Source organism: Danio rerio, chromosome 15 (genome assembly GCF_049306965.1).
Source record: "Danio rerio strain Tuebingen ecotype United States chromosome 15, GRCz12tu, whole genome shotgun sequence".
Lineage (NCBI taxonomy): Eukaryota > Metazoa > Chordata > Actinopteri > Cypriniformes > Danionidae > Danio > Danio rerio.
Window position 1 is genome coordinate 41,880,341 of NC_133190.1, and position 18,455 is coordinate 41,898,795.

The 18,455-nt window shown below is 32.5% G+C and overlaps 1 protein-coding gene across 11 annotated transcripts in view; it reads left to right on the forward strand.

Moving 5' to 3' along the window:
- Positions 1–18,455, forward strand: part of robo2 (roundabout, axon guidance receptor, homolog 2 (Drosophila)) — an 866,533-nt gene that overhangs the window by 799,539 nt on the left and 48,539 nt on the right. For 6 of the 11 annotated variants that reach the window (XM_073923230.1, XM_073923224.1, XM_073923225.1 and 3 more), the window contains 2 exon segments: positions 1,485–1,511; positions 9,806–9,848. In XM_073923230.1, coding sequence (XP_073779331.1) covers positions 1,485–1,511; positions 9,806–9,848 — 70 coding nt within the window. 11 annotated transcript variants of the gene reach the window in all.

Sequence of the window (18,455 nt, forward strand, 5' to 3'; positions counted from 1 at the left end):
CATTATCCTAGCCAATACCCAATTACTGGATTAATAACTATCATAGGTAACACTCTACAATAAGGTTGTATTAGTTAATGTTAGTTAATGCATTTACTAACATGAACAAACAATGAACAATACATTTCTTACAGTATTTGCTCATGTTATGTAATGCTAATTAATGAAAATACTGTGAAAATTTGTTTGTTCATGTTAGTTCACAGTGCATGATGTTAACCAGCATGAATTTAGATTTTATTAAGGCATTAGTACATCTTGAACTACGATTAATAAATGATAGTAAATGTTAGTTCATGGTAGTAAGTATATCAACTAATAATAACTTATTGTGAAGTGTGACCCTATTAATAAGCAGCAGTTAGAAGGACATGAGTCATAGTAATGGTCTATTAATAGCAAAGAGTTGAATCAAACTCATATAAAAAAAAAAAACTAATTAAAAATAATAATAATTTCTATAGTGTTTATTTTACTGTTTAAAAACAGCTTTTTGTGGTCATGTTTTACATTTTAAAAAGCATTTGAATGTGTTGCAGCTTTGCTAAATGATGATTGGTCAAGTTTGCAAATTGGCGGGACTTTAATCATGTGATATGTTGATGAAAAAATCACCATTTTTTTAAAAAAAATTCAAAATACAGTAAAAAAAATGAAAATTTTTCATACATTTTGTATTTTAAAATTATTTTTTTATTATAATTACTTCAGTCTTCTTTTAAAAATATGCTGATTTAGTGATGATATAGATGCATTATTATTATTATTATTATTATTATTATTATTATTATTATTATTATTATTATTATTATTATTATTAATATTAATATTATATTAGATTATTATTACTATTGTTATTATTGTTGTTGTTGTTGTTTTTGTTATTATTATTATTATTATTATTATTATTATTATTATCATTATTATTATTATTATTTAAAAACACTGTTCTAAACACTATTCTATTATTAAAATACTGTTCTAAACAATATTGTTTATAGGTAATTTCGCTGTTTTAGATTAGTTTTTAAAGCAGCATTGCAGAAATATACAGTTGTCAACATTTGAATAAAAAAAAAATCAGAATGAGAATAGATGAGAATAGGTGTTGAACAGATAATTCATTCACACACCTTTTTTTAACCGCTTGACTGCTATATATATAAAAAAGTGTGCACATTTCTTTGCTTTCCTGTTCTTGAAAAGCTCCTGTCGCCACTGAAACACTATCCTTTTTTGTTTATTATTTGATTTGTTTCGTTTTATTTTAAGTATGTTTGTGTGTCTTCTGTGTTAGAGTGCTTGTCTCATTCCTTTGGCTGCTGTCTTGCTGTCTTGACTCTGATGGCATAACGCAAAACCTCCAAACACACTCCGATATGCATGCGGATAATCATGCACAGAAACACACAAACCTTCCAGAGCCCGACTGAGCACTGCAGGCTTTTTAACACACACTCTTCTCTGTCTTCTTGTTTTTGCAGTTCAGTCGTTCACCTTCACCCCTGCAGGTACTGTTCATTTGTCCCGTCTTTTTGAAACCACCATCCCTTGTTCCTGCATTTATCTTTCTTTCCTTTGCAATATCCCTTTTTCATGATCCATAGTCACAGGTCTTTAGATGATGCCTACCTGACTTTGATCTCTTTTGATATTTTGATATAATATTTATTTTGTGTTGTTATTGTTAATATTATTATTTAATTATTTTTATATATTTATTATTTTTAATATTATTGATTTTTTTATTATTTAATTTATATATTTATTATATAGTATTTATAGTATTTATTAAATAAGATTTATTTATTTTTTTATGTTTTTTTGTTTTTAATATTTATTATGGATTTAATTGTTTATATGTTTATACTTTATTTTATTTCTTTGTTTTGATTATTTATTTATATTTATTATTATTTAATTATAATATTTATTATTATCCATTTTTAATTCATTAATTTTTTTCTTTTAAATGTTTGTATTAAATAATTTTAAATAATTTTATTTTTATTATTTATATATTTATTTTGGTTTATTATTATTATTATTATTATTATTATTATTATTATTATTAAATTATTTTCATTTTTAAATATTTTGTTATTGATTATTGAATATTATTGACTATTCTGTTTTATTTTCCAAAATACGTAATTACATCGATTTTTTTTTCTACGAAATAACAAGGTCAAACCTAAAAATGATGATGTCTGTGTATAAACTCTAAAACCCACAATGTTACTTATTTATTTTTTTAGACCCCCTTATAAACTTGTATCAAAGTCAGGTAGTAGATCTGTGAGCTGCAAGATCCTGCGGTTCTCCATTTGTGTTTCTTTCTCCTTTTCTTCAGGTCATTGTTTTTTCAGTGGTGGTCACCTGTTCTGATTTCCTCATGTGGGTTTTCCATCTCATCTTTATCCTTCTTTTGTTCTCCTATTCTCTCTTTCAGATTTCTTGCTTGTGCAGGTGTTGTGAATTGTTTTTGTTCTCTTTCTGAGTTCTCCGCTCTTTGATTCGTTGCTGTCTATGTTATTATCCGCTTGAACAAACTTACATATGGGATTCAGTTGTTCTCACCATGCGAGGTTGTCAACATGTTTTCTGAAGGTTTTTCCATCTCCCTCTAGTGAAATATGCTTCTGTATGTTTTATTCTACAATGGGCTAAATTAAAAATAGGCTGTCTTTGGGATATGATACTAAAATACTGAATATTGTATTATTCAGTATTATTCGTAGTATTGTATATATACAGTTGAAGTCAGAATTATTAGCCCTACCATTTTAAAATAATTCCCAAACAATGTTTAATAGAGCAAGGAATTGTTCACAGTATTTCCTGTAATATTCTTCCCTCTGGAGTAAGTCTTATTTGTTTTATATTGTCTAAAATAAAATCAGTTTGTAATTTTTTAAACCTTTTTAAAGTCAATATTGTTGGAACACATGCCAAATAAATAAGATCTAGCCCCGGACACACAAGATCCTGTCAGAAAAGGCCTGTTTCTCTGGCTATCCAGACAACAAGCCAGCAGGGCCGCCCAATACCCAAACAGAGACAGGCTGCACTGGTAAGCAGTATCTTCATAATGTCATTTAATAAAAAAAAATATATATATATATCAACAAATGAATCTGTATTGACGGTCTTTAAAAGTGAAGGAATTATCTACACACAATATGAACTCCCCATTAGAAAAAATATTACAAACTAGAAAATACTATTCATGAAAATACTTTCATCACAGACAAATCCATATGCCTAATACAAGCAGGCTGCGTTCCAGATCAGCTCAGCTTAATGACGTATTACCAACTTGATAGCAACCGTCTTTTTAAAGAAGCGTAACAGATTTAAAAAAATCAACAGTGTGTTGTAACTGATGTGCTTCATGTCGTATAATAAAACGTGAAAGTATCTTGAGTTTGTGGTAGCCACGGACTTTACTTAACCGATTTAACCAAAATCCCATTTGAAAAACCCATTGACTTTGGGACGAGGGACTGCTAAAATGCAAACTCGCTTCTGGGTTTTTGCATACAAATTGACGTCATAGATCCTCCACTCTATATGGAAAAATAAAATAAAAATTTAACAGTAATTATAGGAAAATAACCTTAAATTGTGCCAGAACATGCCGGATCCAGCACCTCTAAAATCTAATCCGGCACCTCCTCACCCGCCCTTCTCCCAGGTTCGCTGTTTACTTTCACTTTGTTCTGCCACTTCCCAACTCTCCTCATTTTCGTCCGCGACAACCAACCCCCATCCTGGCTCATAACTGTCGTGCGCGACACCTCTTCAATCTCGGGTAGCATGCCGGATCCCTTACCCCAATCTGTTCCGGGACCTCGCGATTCACAAATTAAGCACTGGAAAATAGTAACGATACTATAAAAACATAAAAAAATGACAGATAATAATCAATAATAATAGTCAAATCATTAACTAATGATCAATGAAATGATATAATGATAATTATGTAAATGAATAATGATCATATGACTAAATAAAATAATTAAATGAACATAAATAAATAAAAATAAAACACTTAGCAAATAAGTGGTTGTTTGCTTGAATAATCACATACATAAGCTTTCTACAAGGATTTTCGATTCCTTAGATTCTTTTTTATTATTAGCCCCCATAAGCAATATTTTTTCAGATTTTCTACAGAACAAAACATCATTACAATGACTTGTGTAATCACCCTAACTTGCCTAATTAACTTAGTTAAGCCTTTAAATTGCACTTTAAGCTGAATACTAGTGTCTTGAAAAATATCTAGTTAAATATTATGTGCTGTCATCATGCCAAAGATAAAGTAAATCTGTTATTAGAAATGAGTTAATAAAACTATTATTTTTAGAAATGTGTCGAAAAAATCTTATCGTTAAACAGAAATTGCTCAAAAAACTATACAGGGGTTCAAATAATTCAGAAGGGCTAATAATTCTATATATATATCCTATATATATATATATATATATATATATATATATATATATATATATATATATATATATACACATATATAGGAAATTGTCGTTTGTTGTTGCTTTTACCAAATGTCATTTGTCTGCTATATACTGCAGAAAATAGTATGAGTGCTATTCCCAACATCACCTTATTGCCACCGACCTCATGATTTTCAATCCATCAAATATCCTCCCATTCTCAAATACGGTCACGCTGCCATTGATTTTCCACTTTATGTTCCCAATAGCAGCGAAATGTTTGTAATTCAATGGTTGGTTTGTCCGCAAGTGACGTGATATACAGGAGATTCACAGGCCTACAGAGGTTAACCAGTGATGACCTGATCCAGTCACACGCTCGGCCACAATCACAGTGTGAATTGATAACAAAAAAGCCAAAAAGAAAAAAAAAATCACTAAGGCTCGCTCCAGGTCTCTCAGGGACTGAGGTGTGCTTTTATCTTGTTGGAGGGTTTCGCTCCTAACTTCATTACAGATGAAATCAGTCTCTCTGCAAAATAGGACACCACTGCACTCCACTTTTCCAGAGATAAGACCATGGCAGTCAGGTGTCTAAGTCGTATGGCCTCAATATCCCTCGTCTCCGTTTTAATGCACTCCAGTGGTCTCTCCCCGCCACTGCTTCACTGGGCTTCAAGGTTGTTGGCTCCCAGGGGACGGCGTCTTTCTCGGTTTCCAGCACCCATGTGCTGAGCAGATAAGTGTAGCGTTCAGGTGCATTACTGACACGCCAGACCCCATGTGTGTGATTCCCGCGGAGGCAACGGCCCGTGGAAGAAAAATAAAACTCATATTATGTTGAATTTACTCAGAAATATTGGTTCATGTACTCACTGCAGTTCAGACAAACAAAAGGAGGATGCGTAGTGTAGTCATTGAAGCAACCGTGCTATTTACTTTAGTTATTATACTGCTTTGAGTTCTGTTTGTTGACAGGACTCTTGCCCGAGAAGAGATGTGATGCAAATGTTTACATTTTTTAGTTTACAAATGTGTGGCTCAGTGGTTAGCACTGTCTTCTCACAGCAAGAAGTTTGCTGGTTCGAGTTACAACTGGGCCAGTTGGCATTTCTGTGTGGAGTTAGCATGTTCTCCCAATGTTTGTGTGGGTTTCCTCCGGGTGCTTCAGTTTCCTCTACAGTCCAAAGACGTGTTATGGGTGAACTGGGTAAACAAAATGGTCATAGTGTGTGTGTGTGTGTGTGTGTGTGTGTGTGTGTGTGTGTGTGTGTGTGTGTGTGTGTGTGTGTGTGTGTGTGTGTGTATGGGTGTTTTAAAGTACTCGGTTGTGGCTGGAAGCGCATCCACTATGTAAAACATATGCTGGATTAGTTGACGATTCATCACGCTGTGGAAACCTCTGATATATAAGAGACTAAGCTGAAGGAAAATGAATGAATGAACATAGTGTTGTATGAGGAACAATGTTGTTACTGAATATTGTGCCTCATAATTTTAATTTGTAAAGGGAATAGGGTGCTTCCTTATGCATTTGTAACCCTTCTGGATCTACCTGCACCACTCGGAGCAGGGTCTGAACTGGTGCCTTACCCACAGCCTCAAGCAACGGTTGTAAGTTTACCTCTTTTGGTCAAAAGAATAAGGTTTATACACTCATCTCCGATGCAGTAACCCCCTCAGCCTCACTCCCATCTGGGTCACGCCACCAGTCTAACCTCTCCAGATCTGCCTGCACTGCTTTGAGCGGTATTTGAACTGGCACCTCTGGCACTGGAAAGCACTAACAAGCATGCTAATGACTGCACCCTCTAGCATCAGTGTGCCTCTTGTGAGTCGGGGAGTTAGGTTTACTTATGCAGCTCTTACTAGCTGCTCTTCATGACACTAACCCCACTCCCATCTAGGTCACAACACCAGTATATCCCCTTCAATATTGGTCATGCTATTGAGTAGCATTCCAGCTGGCATATCTGCAATGGGAGGTTGCTAAAAAGTGTGCTAATGACCACAGCTGCAAGTATCAGTTGCTATTGTATCTCATTTGTAAGCAGGGAATTAAGGTTTGCTCGCACAGCTCTCCTACAGTAAACCCCCCTCATCCTCACTCCCATCTGGGTCACGCCACCAATGCAATTCCTTCAGTTTTTTTCCGCACCACTCTGAAAGGGATTTAGGCAAATCTAGCTTGGAAGAGTGCTAACAAGGATGCTAATGATGGTAGCCTCCAGCATCAGTCAGTGAGCCTCTTGTGATTAAGGGAGTTAGGTTTATTTATGCAGCTCTTACTAGCTGCTCTCCATAACGTCCACTCAAATTCACTGTCATCCATGTCATAACACCAGTATATCCCCTTCAATTTTGCTCATGCTATTGAGTAGCATTTGAACTGGAATACCTGAAATGGGAGGTTGCTATGAAGGATGCTAATGACCACAGCTGCGAGCATCAGTTGCTATTGTACCTCATTTGGAGGCAGGGAAGTAATGTTTGCTCACACAGCTCGCCTAAACTAAACCAACCCTCAACCTCACTCGCTTCTAGGGAGCAATGCAATACCTACAGTTCTTCTTGCACCACTCTGGGAGGGATTTAGATTGGCAAATCTAGCCTGGAAGAGTGCTAACAAGGATGTTTATGATGGTAGCCTCCAGCATCAGTCAGTAGTGTGCCTCTTGTGACTGTAGGTAATGACAACAGTTACAAACCTCAGTTGCTAGTGTACCCCATTTATGACCAGGGGATTACGTTTTGCTCACAAAGCTCCCCTGCACTTACCCCATCTACCCTCACTCCCATCTGGGTCACGTCACCAATGCAATGCCTTCAGTTCTTCTCGCAGCACTCTGGGAAGGATTTAAGCAAATCTAGCATGGAATAGTGCTAACAAGGATGTTAATGATTGTTAATAATCTTGTGACTGAGGGAATGAGATAGGATTTTTTCTTACAGATCTTACATGCTGCCCTCTATAACACTAACCCCACTCAACCTCACTCCCATCCAGGTCACAACTCCAGTATACCTCCTTCAATTCTTCTTGTACTACTAATCAACATTCGAGCTGGCATACATGGATTGGGAAGGTATTACCAAGAATGCTAATCTCCACCGTTACAAGCCTCAGTTGCTAGTGTACACCGTTTATGACCATGAAAGTGAGGTTTGCTCACAGAGCTACCCTACACTTACCCCCATCAACCCTCACTTCCATCTGGGTCAAGCTACCAATCCAATGCATCTAGTTCTCCTTGCAACACTCTGGGAGGGATTCAGATTGGCATTTACGGTGCAAACAAGGATTCTCAATGACTCATTCCTTATGTCCAGTCAGTACTGTGCGTCTTGCAGCAAGGGGAATGGAGTTTACTCACACAACTCATACTAGCTGATATGCATTAAACTAATTCTCATCGACTTTTCTCCAATCCGGGTCACGGCACCAACACAAATCCTCCCGTTAGACTCACACTGCTCTGAAAAGAATTCATATTGGAGTCTTCAGCAAGAAAGTCAGGGATGCTAGCAAAGATGCTAAAGACCATAGAATCCTACTAGCTGGCCCCTTCTCTCAATTTCTCTCGTATTGGGATCATGGCACCAATATTTACTCAAATCACTCTGAGCAAGATTTGAACAGGCATATGTAGCATGGAAGACGGGTATGTTTACAAGTTTGTTAAATAGAGCCTCCTACTGCCTGTCTTCTATTACCCACCTCAACGTCATTCTCATCAGGGCACCAGTTTAACCACTCCAGTTAGAGACACATACTATAAGGCATCAATTAACAATGAGGCTAAAAACTGCATTCTCTATTGTCCGTTGTTGTGAAGCCAGAGGAGGGATGTTTACTCACACAACTCCTACTAGCTGACCTCTATTACATACACAGATCACACTTGTTCAAAGTTTTAGAGCAGGAGAGTCCAAACTCTGTCCTAGAGGGCTGGGGTCCTACATATTTTAGTTCCAACCCCATTTAAACACACCTGAACCAGCTAATCAAGCTCTTTCTAGGTGTAGTAGAAACTTCCAGGCAGGTTGGAGTTAAACTATGCTGGACACTGGACCTCCAAGCTTGGACACCCCTTTTTTAGAGGCACCAATGAGCTTTGGTTTGAATCTTTGTTTTATTCTGGAGCCAAACTGTCTTCGACTCATTTTCATGGTTCACTGCAAATCCTGTGAACATTTTAGTGTTTATAGAACAAAGAAAGACGGTCAATGCCAAAAGGATGGGAGGGTGTTTTTGTTCTGAAAAGATATGCAGGCACTTGTGTTTGATCGAGGCTGCGGGGTGTTAAAAATGCATAATCCAAATACACCTGTTAACACAAACACACACTTTCCCTCTTTAAACCTGCCATCGCTGTGAGGCTAAATCAAGTTGCGCTTGTGCGGGAAGGAAGGATTTGATGGAATTTTTATATGGGCGATTTTGTCGTGCCGCAGTAAATGCTTATTAAAGAGGAGTAATCAGTTTTCATATTGGAGAGAGTGCTTATCTGGAGCTCAGCCTAAAGCCGAGACCAGCGCCAGTCTACGGGCCACATCAAAGCGTCAGCAATGTGTCCTATTGTAGATAGGCACTTAACAGACCCACACACACATAAAACGAGTCCCTTGGGGAGAGAAAATACCTTTAGTGTTTGTTCTCAATTTACTGAAATGCCAGATTCTGGAATTAGCCGTGAATGCAAATAAACCCAACAAACTATGCGCTCAAAGGAGAGATGGACGCTGGTTAGTGTTCATCAAGTTGAATGCCTGGACTGTTTGTGTGTCAGAAGAGGTGATGGATTGTTAACCGTGGAGAGCAAATGTCACCGATCTAATTCGGATTCTCCGCAGGGTGTCTAAACAGACCAGGAGTCACCCTGGACTAGTTGAAATGATGTTTGTTAAGTAATCTTAAAGCGAAAATGTAAATTCTGATTTATTTACTCTTGCCATTTCAATCTGTACTTGAATGGAGTTCAACGTTGTTTTGCATCCCATTAACATTTGTCAAATGGAATTATTTTACACTACTTTTTCTCAATAATCCATTACTTCATTGTTTCTTTTTGAACACTATTTGTTTAAAATCACTTTCATTTGGCAAGAATGTGAAGGAATATAGACTAAATTGGAGTTGCCATGATTTCATTCATTCATTGCTGATTTATTTTGCAGTTTGAGAAGTTCTGAGCCATTTGTACAAACTTTCCAGCTGTGTAAATGTTCATGTTTCAAAACAATCATGAATTAGGACGAGAATAAGTGATTGATTTCTTGTTATAATGAATGTAATGATGACTCAGTCTTTTTCTCTCTGTTTTCTACCCTTTTTCTGACCCCAGTGACGTTCCAGCGTGTTGATGGAGGCTTGATGAGCAACGGGAGGTAAGATTCCTGTCATCTGCTCTCTCGTTTCCCCTTGTTATTCCTCAGCATGCCACAAAACAGCGCTGGTTATTATCTTTGTGCCAATCACCTGCCTTTAACCTTCAAAGACCAGCCCCTCAATTCCAAACCTCATTCATATTCTGTCCATCATCCTCTGGAAGGTCATCAAAACCATTATCCTCTACAAGGCAGTCGTCTTCCAGCCCGCACTCCGCTTTTAAGGGTTCGCGCCATCGCTGCACTGTTAGAAATTCATCTTAAGGGACGCTTCGGAAGAGAGAATTGAAAGGTTGTTTCTATAGGTTTCTGTGAGAGTTCTTGTGACACACAGCCGTTTCTCATGGGTCAGCAGCTTGATTAACCTTCTAAAAGTCACGCCAGAGTCCATCAATGCGGAACAATTCTTTGCATAACCAATAAAACAGGCTTCGTTCAGATATAAAGAAATAATTCAACCAAAAATATTCAAGATATTGGGCACTTTGCTGGTGTCAAACAGACAATCTGTGATCCCAGGAGGATCTGCATCAGTAATCAAGGCAAGATTATATAGGTCCATATTTATATATAACATTATCTAATTATTGCATTAATATGCAATTAAATACAGTATATATTACAACTTATGACTTGAAAAGTGAAATATTATTAGATATTTTATATATATAAATAATATCTAATAATATATTTATACTGTAATACATTTACAACATATAACCATATACATAGCATTGTCTTTATTGCTGATTCATTTTAATTTATTACAAAAAATATTTCATTTAAATGAGATTATATGTATGGTATTAGTCATTAAAATGCATTTTGCTTTTATGTAAAAGGGCTATTGAAAATGTAGATTATGTATTTATAAACTATTACAAATGATTAAATAGCTTGTTGTTTAAATTCAACAAGCTATTTATAAACCATACTGTCAACAGTCTACAGTAACTTACTGGCAGCAGTTCGCCAGTAACTTACCGTAAATTAATTATAGCAACTTACCGCACCATTTTTCTTGCTTTATATTTATTTACAGTATTGTATATCTTTACTGTATAATATACAGTAATTTTCACAATGCAACTTTAAAATACAGTAACATACTGCATAACTGTCCTAGAGTAAAATTAAGATGTAAATGTGGAAACGTAAATGTTATTTATGTGTACAGCATTGTTTACCTTGCTGTTTATTTATTTACAGTATTGTATATCTTTACTGTAATACATGCAGTAATGTTCACAATGCAACTTTAAAATACAGAAACATACTGCATAACTGTCCTACAGTAAAATGAAGATCGAAATGTGAATGCACTATTTACCTTGTTGTTTATTTATATATTTACAGTACAGTATATCTTTACTGTAAAACATGCAGTATTTTCCACAGTGTAACTTTAAAATGCAGTAACATACTGCACATCTGTCCTACAGTAAAATTAAGATCTAAATGTGAAAATGTAAAGGTTATTTACATTTGCTGCACCATTTATCTTGCTTTATTTGTATTTACAGTATTGTATATCTTTACTGTAAAACACACAGTAATGTTCAAAATGCAACTTTAAAATACAGTAACATACTGCACATCTGTCCTACAGTAAAATGAAGATCTTATTGTGAAAGGTAAATGTTATTTACATTTACAGCACCATTTACCTTGTTTTACTTGTATTTACAGTATTGTATATCTTTACTGTAAAATATACTGTAATTTTCACAATGCAGCTTTTAAATACAGAAACGTTTTACACAATTGTCCTACAGTAAAATGAAGATCTAAATTTGAAAATGTTAATGTTATTTACATTTGCAGCATCATTTACCTACCTTTATTTGTATTTACTGTATTGTATATATTTACAGTTATACAAACAGTAGTTTTCACAATGCAGCTTTAAAATCCAGTAACATACTCCATAAGTGTCCTACAGTAAAATGAAGATCTAAATTTAAAAATGTAAATGTTATTTACATTTTCTGCACCATTTATCTTGCTTTATTTGTATTTACAGTATTGTATATCTTTACTGTAAAACACACAGTAATGTTCAAAATGCAACTTTAAAATACAGTAACATACTGCACATCTGTCCTACAGTAAAATGAAGATCTTACTGTGAAAGGTAAATGTTATTTACATTTACAGCACCATTTACCTTGTTTTACTTGTATTTACAGTATTGTATATCTTTACTGTAAAATATACTGTAATTTTCACAATGCAGCTTTTAAATACAGAAACATATTACACAATTGTCCTACAGTAAAATGAAGATCTAAATTTGAAAATGTTAATGTTATTTACATTTGCAGCATCATTTACCTACCTTTATTTGTATTTACAGTATTGTACTGTATATCTTTACAGATAAACAAACAGTAATTTTCAAAATGCAGCTTTAAAATCCAGTAACATACTGCATAAGTGTCCTACAGTAAAATGAAGATCTAAATTTGAAAATGTAATTGTTATTTACATTTACAGTACCATTTACCTTGCTTTATTTTGTATTTACAGTATTGTATATCTTGTAAAATATACTGCATAATGCATTTTCACAATGCAGCTTTAAAATACAGTAACATACTGCATAACTTTTCTTTATTTAAGTATTTGTAGATATTTGGATTAGAAGCAAGAAGACAAGACAGTGAAACAGGTGCAAATTTGAGAGCCTGTAATAAATGGTCTGTTGGGTATTTTGAGCTGAAACTTTGCAGACACATTCTGTGGACACCAGAGGTTTATTTGACATCCTGTAAAAAAAAAGGGGCATAACACTGGGAAAAAAGAAAGAAAACATCCATATTCTGAGCGGATCGGTCCTGTCAGGTGTGATAAAAGACCCCCAGACAACAAAACACCCCTGATTCTCCAGGTCCAGCAGGTAACTAGTGTCATTCAAATGAACCCTTCCTCTCCTTTTTGCCCCCGAAAAAAAACGTGAAGCCCGTCAGAAGATTCCGGAAGGGTTAGGCTAGCCTTTCCCTGGGGTAATTATTTTTACATTATTACACGTGCTCATATTCCAGCCGCCCAGCCGAGGTGACAGGCAAATTTATCACTGTGGGGGTCCGTAAGGCGGCGGGGACGGAGGGGGGGCTGACAAATGATAAAATAAAACCCTTCTCTGCTTAAATTGTTCCTGCTAATTCTTTTTGGGGGGTGAGATTTATGAGCAGCTAGCCGTCCGTGAAGGGAGATGTGCGTAGATTTGTGTGCACACGTACAGTATGTGTGTGCGTGGTGTGTGTTTGACAGAATGCAGGGTACACAAACAGGCAGATCGCATATTTTCATCCATCAGTCACATGCGATATCAGAGCGAGCTTGATGTATACGCGTATCATCGCTGTGGGTGCATCTGCTGATAAAACTGGGTGCTCATGGGAAACCATACATTCGACTACATATAGTAATCCATCAAAATAGCATTTACATTTTTTTAAATATCAAAACGCTCGAATTCGGTTAAATGTTTGTCTAAAATGCTAATGTTATGCTTAAATATCTGATATGTAGTGTATTTAATTAATGATTTTTGTAAATGACACAGTATTTAACTGTAATATGAACTGAATTTTACTGTAGGACAGTTATGCAGTATGTTAATGTATGTTAAAGTTGCATTATGAAAATTACTGTATATTTTACAGTAAAGATATACTATACTGTACTGTACTACATTTTCACATTTACATCTTAATTACGTACATTTTACTCAATTCTACTTTTTTAATGATGGACTAAAGTTTTGGAGGCAGTGTGTTAATACGATTGACAAAACGTGAGATTGAATAAATTTTTTAACGTGCGAAAATTACAGACAAAAATTTCGGATTTACTACCTTATTTTTACATTTTAGTATGACTCACTAATCACCCAATGACAATTTGGTTGAGGAGTGGGGTTTTTGTGGGCATGCCTCTTTTAAAAAAAAAATGTAATAAGTTTTTATTCAAACTAAATTGTACACTGTAAAAAAAATCTGTAATTTTATGGCTTATTTCCGGCAAAAAAAAAGTAAAATAACAGCCGTTTAATTACAGCATTTTACTGTACAATAACAGAGGTTGAATAACAGAAATTTACCAAAAAAAATTAATATTTTAAGGAAATTTCATATTTCAATTTAATATCTGTTATTTTACAGTAAATAGTCAAATAGCCGGAAATAGCCTGAATAGTCAAAACACCTCTCAACATGCCTTTGCAGAAATGCAAAAAAAGTTTTAATGACAGACTAAAGATCTGGAGTCAGTGTGTCAATCAGATTGACATAACATGAGGTCAAATTTATTTTTTAACGTGAATGAAAATGAAATTGAATGTATTTGTACAAAATAGCCTCTTTTGTACAAAAGCGTTTTTGGATTTTGCCTTTGATTTGTATGGCACAACAAGAGGTTGAATTAATTTTTTTGCATGCGAAAATTACAGATGAAAAATTTTGGATTCAGTGTGCCGTAACCTTAATTAACCTTAATAGTGATACCTTGTCTTTAGCTACATGGCACCCTAGAGATCACAGATAAGCACTTAGCTTTGTAGATGTGAATTAAAACAGACATTCCTCGTAGTAACACTAATATGTTGGTGAATTTAATGCATTATATTGCTATTCACAGAGCCTTATTTTTCGATTTATTTCTCATTTATTTGAATCTGTCCCCTACCAGTAATAAGGTAATACTCTGTATTCTTTACATATAAATTGCTTATAAATGCTTAATATATATATATATATATATATATATATATATATATATATATATATATATATATATATATATATATATATATATATATATATATTTATTTATTTATTTATTTACCTTAATTCCTATAAATTTGTATGATCTTGTTTTTTACATTTTGGTACAACTTGCCAATCCCCCAATGACAATCTAGTTGAGGAGTGGGGTGCGAGTGGACACGCATCTTTTTTTTTTTTTTACGTACATTTTACTTCAAATTAAGTTGTATGTATTGTACAAAATACCCACTTTTCACACAACAGCCGTTTTAGATTGTGCCTTTCACTTGTACGGTAGTGCTAAATAGTCAAAACATCTCTCCAAATGCCTGTAAGGATGCAAAAATGCTAAAATTTTAACCCGATAAAAAATTTTTTATGACGATGAACGTTTTGGAGGCAGTGTGTCAATACGATTGACATTACATGAAGTTGAATTTATTTTTAACATGCGAAAATTTCGGATTCGGTTTGCAAAAATCTTAAATCATATAAATTTGTATGATCTCATATTTACACTTTAATACAATATGCTTATCACGCAATTACAATTGGGTTGAGGGGTGGGGTTTCTGTGGGCACGCCTTTTTTTTAAAAAAAAACATACATTTTCATTCAAATTAAATTGTGTTGTTTGTATTCGTACAAATATTTTTCGCATTTGTACAAACTAGCCACTTTTCATGCATTGTGTCAAATAATAAGATTTCTAGTGAGATCGGACTGAATTTTCATTTAATTCCTGACATCCACATGTCTCCTCATTGTCTCATCTGCTGGATCTGCAGAGTGAAGGTGTTTCGGTGTCTGGAATTAAAGCCTCAGCGTGTGTCACATGACTCTCCCACAGGAAATGAAGTTCTGCTGATTGATTTGAAGATTTTACCCGAGATCCCATGGGTCTCCTGTCTAATCAAAGAGGACGTCCACTTGTGTCTTTTTTTTTTTAATAGTGATACCTTGTCTTTAGCTACATGGCACCCTAGAGATCACAGATAAGCACTTAGCTCTGTAGATGTGAATTAAAACAGACATTCCTCGTAGTAACACTATTATGTTGGTGAATTTAATGCATTATATTGCTATTCACAGAGCCTTATTTTTCGATTTATTTCTCATTTATTTGAATCTGTCCCCTACCAGTAATAAGGTAATACTCTGTATTCTTTACATATAAATTGCTTATAAATGCTTAAAATAAATATATATATATATATATATATATATATATATATATATATATATATATATATATATATATATATATATATATATATATATATATATATATATATATATATATATATATATATATATTTATTTATTTATTTATTTATTTATTTAAATACTAAATATATTTGCAGATAACACACATTTTAATTTTATAATTGTTTATTGAACAAATTATTTTTATACTAAAGTGTTCATACCCTTAATACAAAAAATTACAGTATGTTGTGCATTATACATTTATTAGTTTTATGTATTTAATTTTTATTTAATTTATAATTTTTTTTACATTTTCAAGTAGCACACATTTTAATCTTTATAATTAATCCTTATCCTGAAATGTATACCCCTAAATTAATTTAATTTTATTTAATTTTATTTTTATTTAAATACTGGTCAAATATATTTGCAAATAACACACATTTTTAATTTGCACATAGTTTAAAGGACAAATTCATTTATATACTGAAGGATATATGCCATATTTTATCCCTATTATGCCCTATACTAAAAACAACAGAAAAAAAAATAACAGTACGTTGTGGAATATACATTTATTTTTCTATTAATTTTTTTTTTTTACTTTTTTTTTTTTTAAATACTGGTAAAATACATTTGCAAGTGGCACACATTTTTAATTCGTATATTTTGTTTTTATTAAACAAGTTAATCTTTATACTTATTTCATTTTATTGATTAATAAACAATGTTCAAAATATTACAGTACTTCATACATTATGTAACATTTTTTTTTTTCAAATACTGGTAAACTATATTTGCAAATAACACACAATTTAATTTACACGTTGTTTATTGAACAAATGAATGTTTAATATTTAAGTGTATATCCCATATACTAAAAACAATAGAATATATTACAGTACTTCTTGCATTATATGGCATATTTATGTATTCATTTTTTTTTTTTTTTGATATTTAAATACTGGTAAATATATATTTGCAAATAACACGTTTTAATTTGCACATTGTTTATTGAATAAATGTATTTTTAAACTGAAGTGTATATGCCATATTAATTAAAAGTAATAGAAACAACATAATAATAAAAACATAATAAAAAATAAAATAGTAATAAAAAAATAATAAAATAAGCAAAGTAATAAAAATAATAAAAACTACGGATATTACAATACTTCTTGCACTATGTAGCATATTTATTTATTTATTTATTTATTTATTTATTTAGTTATTTATTTATTTATTTATATATTTGTTTTTCAATACAGGAAGTTCACATTTTACCAGTTACTTTTCGTTTTTTTAAAGTATTGACCTATCGTTATCCATAGCTGTAATATAAAGTATATACAGGCTTTTTGTAGTTTTACCAAAATCTTCTCTACACTGAAGTAGGTTTTGTGTCAGTGTTTATGGATGGATTCTGCATTTCTGGAGAGATGATGGCGAACAGGAGAACATGTTCATTTGTTACAGTCTTTGTTTATCGCATTAATTAGATGAAAGCAAATGAAGCCGCCGCGTCTGTTTCTGCAGCTCCTCATTGGCTGCTGCCAAATCGCTCGTACTGAGCAATTACGCTTAATCGATCACAGAATAAATGATTCATGGAAGATGAATAGGCGGCATATTGGTCAGGCCCTGAACTGATGGAAACTGATAATAGCAGTTTGGGCTTTTCTTAGACACTTGTTTTCTCTTATACATGCAGACTTATTTTCTACCATTCTGCTCTTTGTTCTTTATTTTTGTATGTTTGGGATAATTATTTTTTATTGTTATTTATAATTGCAATTATTATAATTATAATAATGTTTTTTTTTATTTGCTGTTATTTTATTGTAAAGATTTGTTTGTGAACATTATTATGATCTGGTAAAGTCTGAATAATATTAGTAATATTATTATTAATAATAATAATAATAACAATAATAATAATAATAATCATGTTTATTATTATTATTATTATTATTATTGTTATTGTTGTTGTTGTTATTATTATTATATTTTTTATTATTTTTATTTTTATTGTTATTATTATTATTGATATTATTATCATTATTATTATTGATATTATTATTATTATTATTATTATTATTAATCATTATTATTTTTGTTGTTGTTGTAATATTCTTGTTCTTCCTATTATTATTATTATTATTATTATTATTATTATTATTATAGATTTTTGTAATTAACTTTTATAATGTAAATAATAATGTAATTATTATTTTTGTTGTTATAATTTTGTAATTAACTTTTATAATGTAAATTATATTAACAATAATAATAAAATATTATTATTATTGTTAATAATAAAATTATATTGTTATTGTTGTTTTAATTATTTATTGTTGTAATGAACTTAATGATGTAATTATTATTATTGTTGTTATTATTATTATTATTATTATTATTATTATTATTATTATTATTATTATTATTATTATTATTATTAAATGATATGTAAGACATTTCAACAAATATGATTTTTGTTGTATTAAACAATAACCTTGATGCTTTATAAACAAGCCAAACCTTTCCTTTTCTATCAGTGTTCTTATATTATTCTACCCTAAGACATCTTCCTTTTTTTAGCATCTATATGTTTATATAACCATGTTTGTGT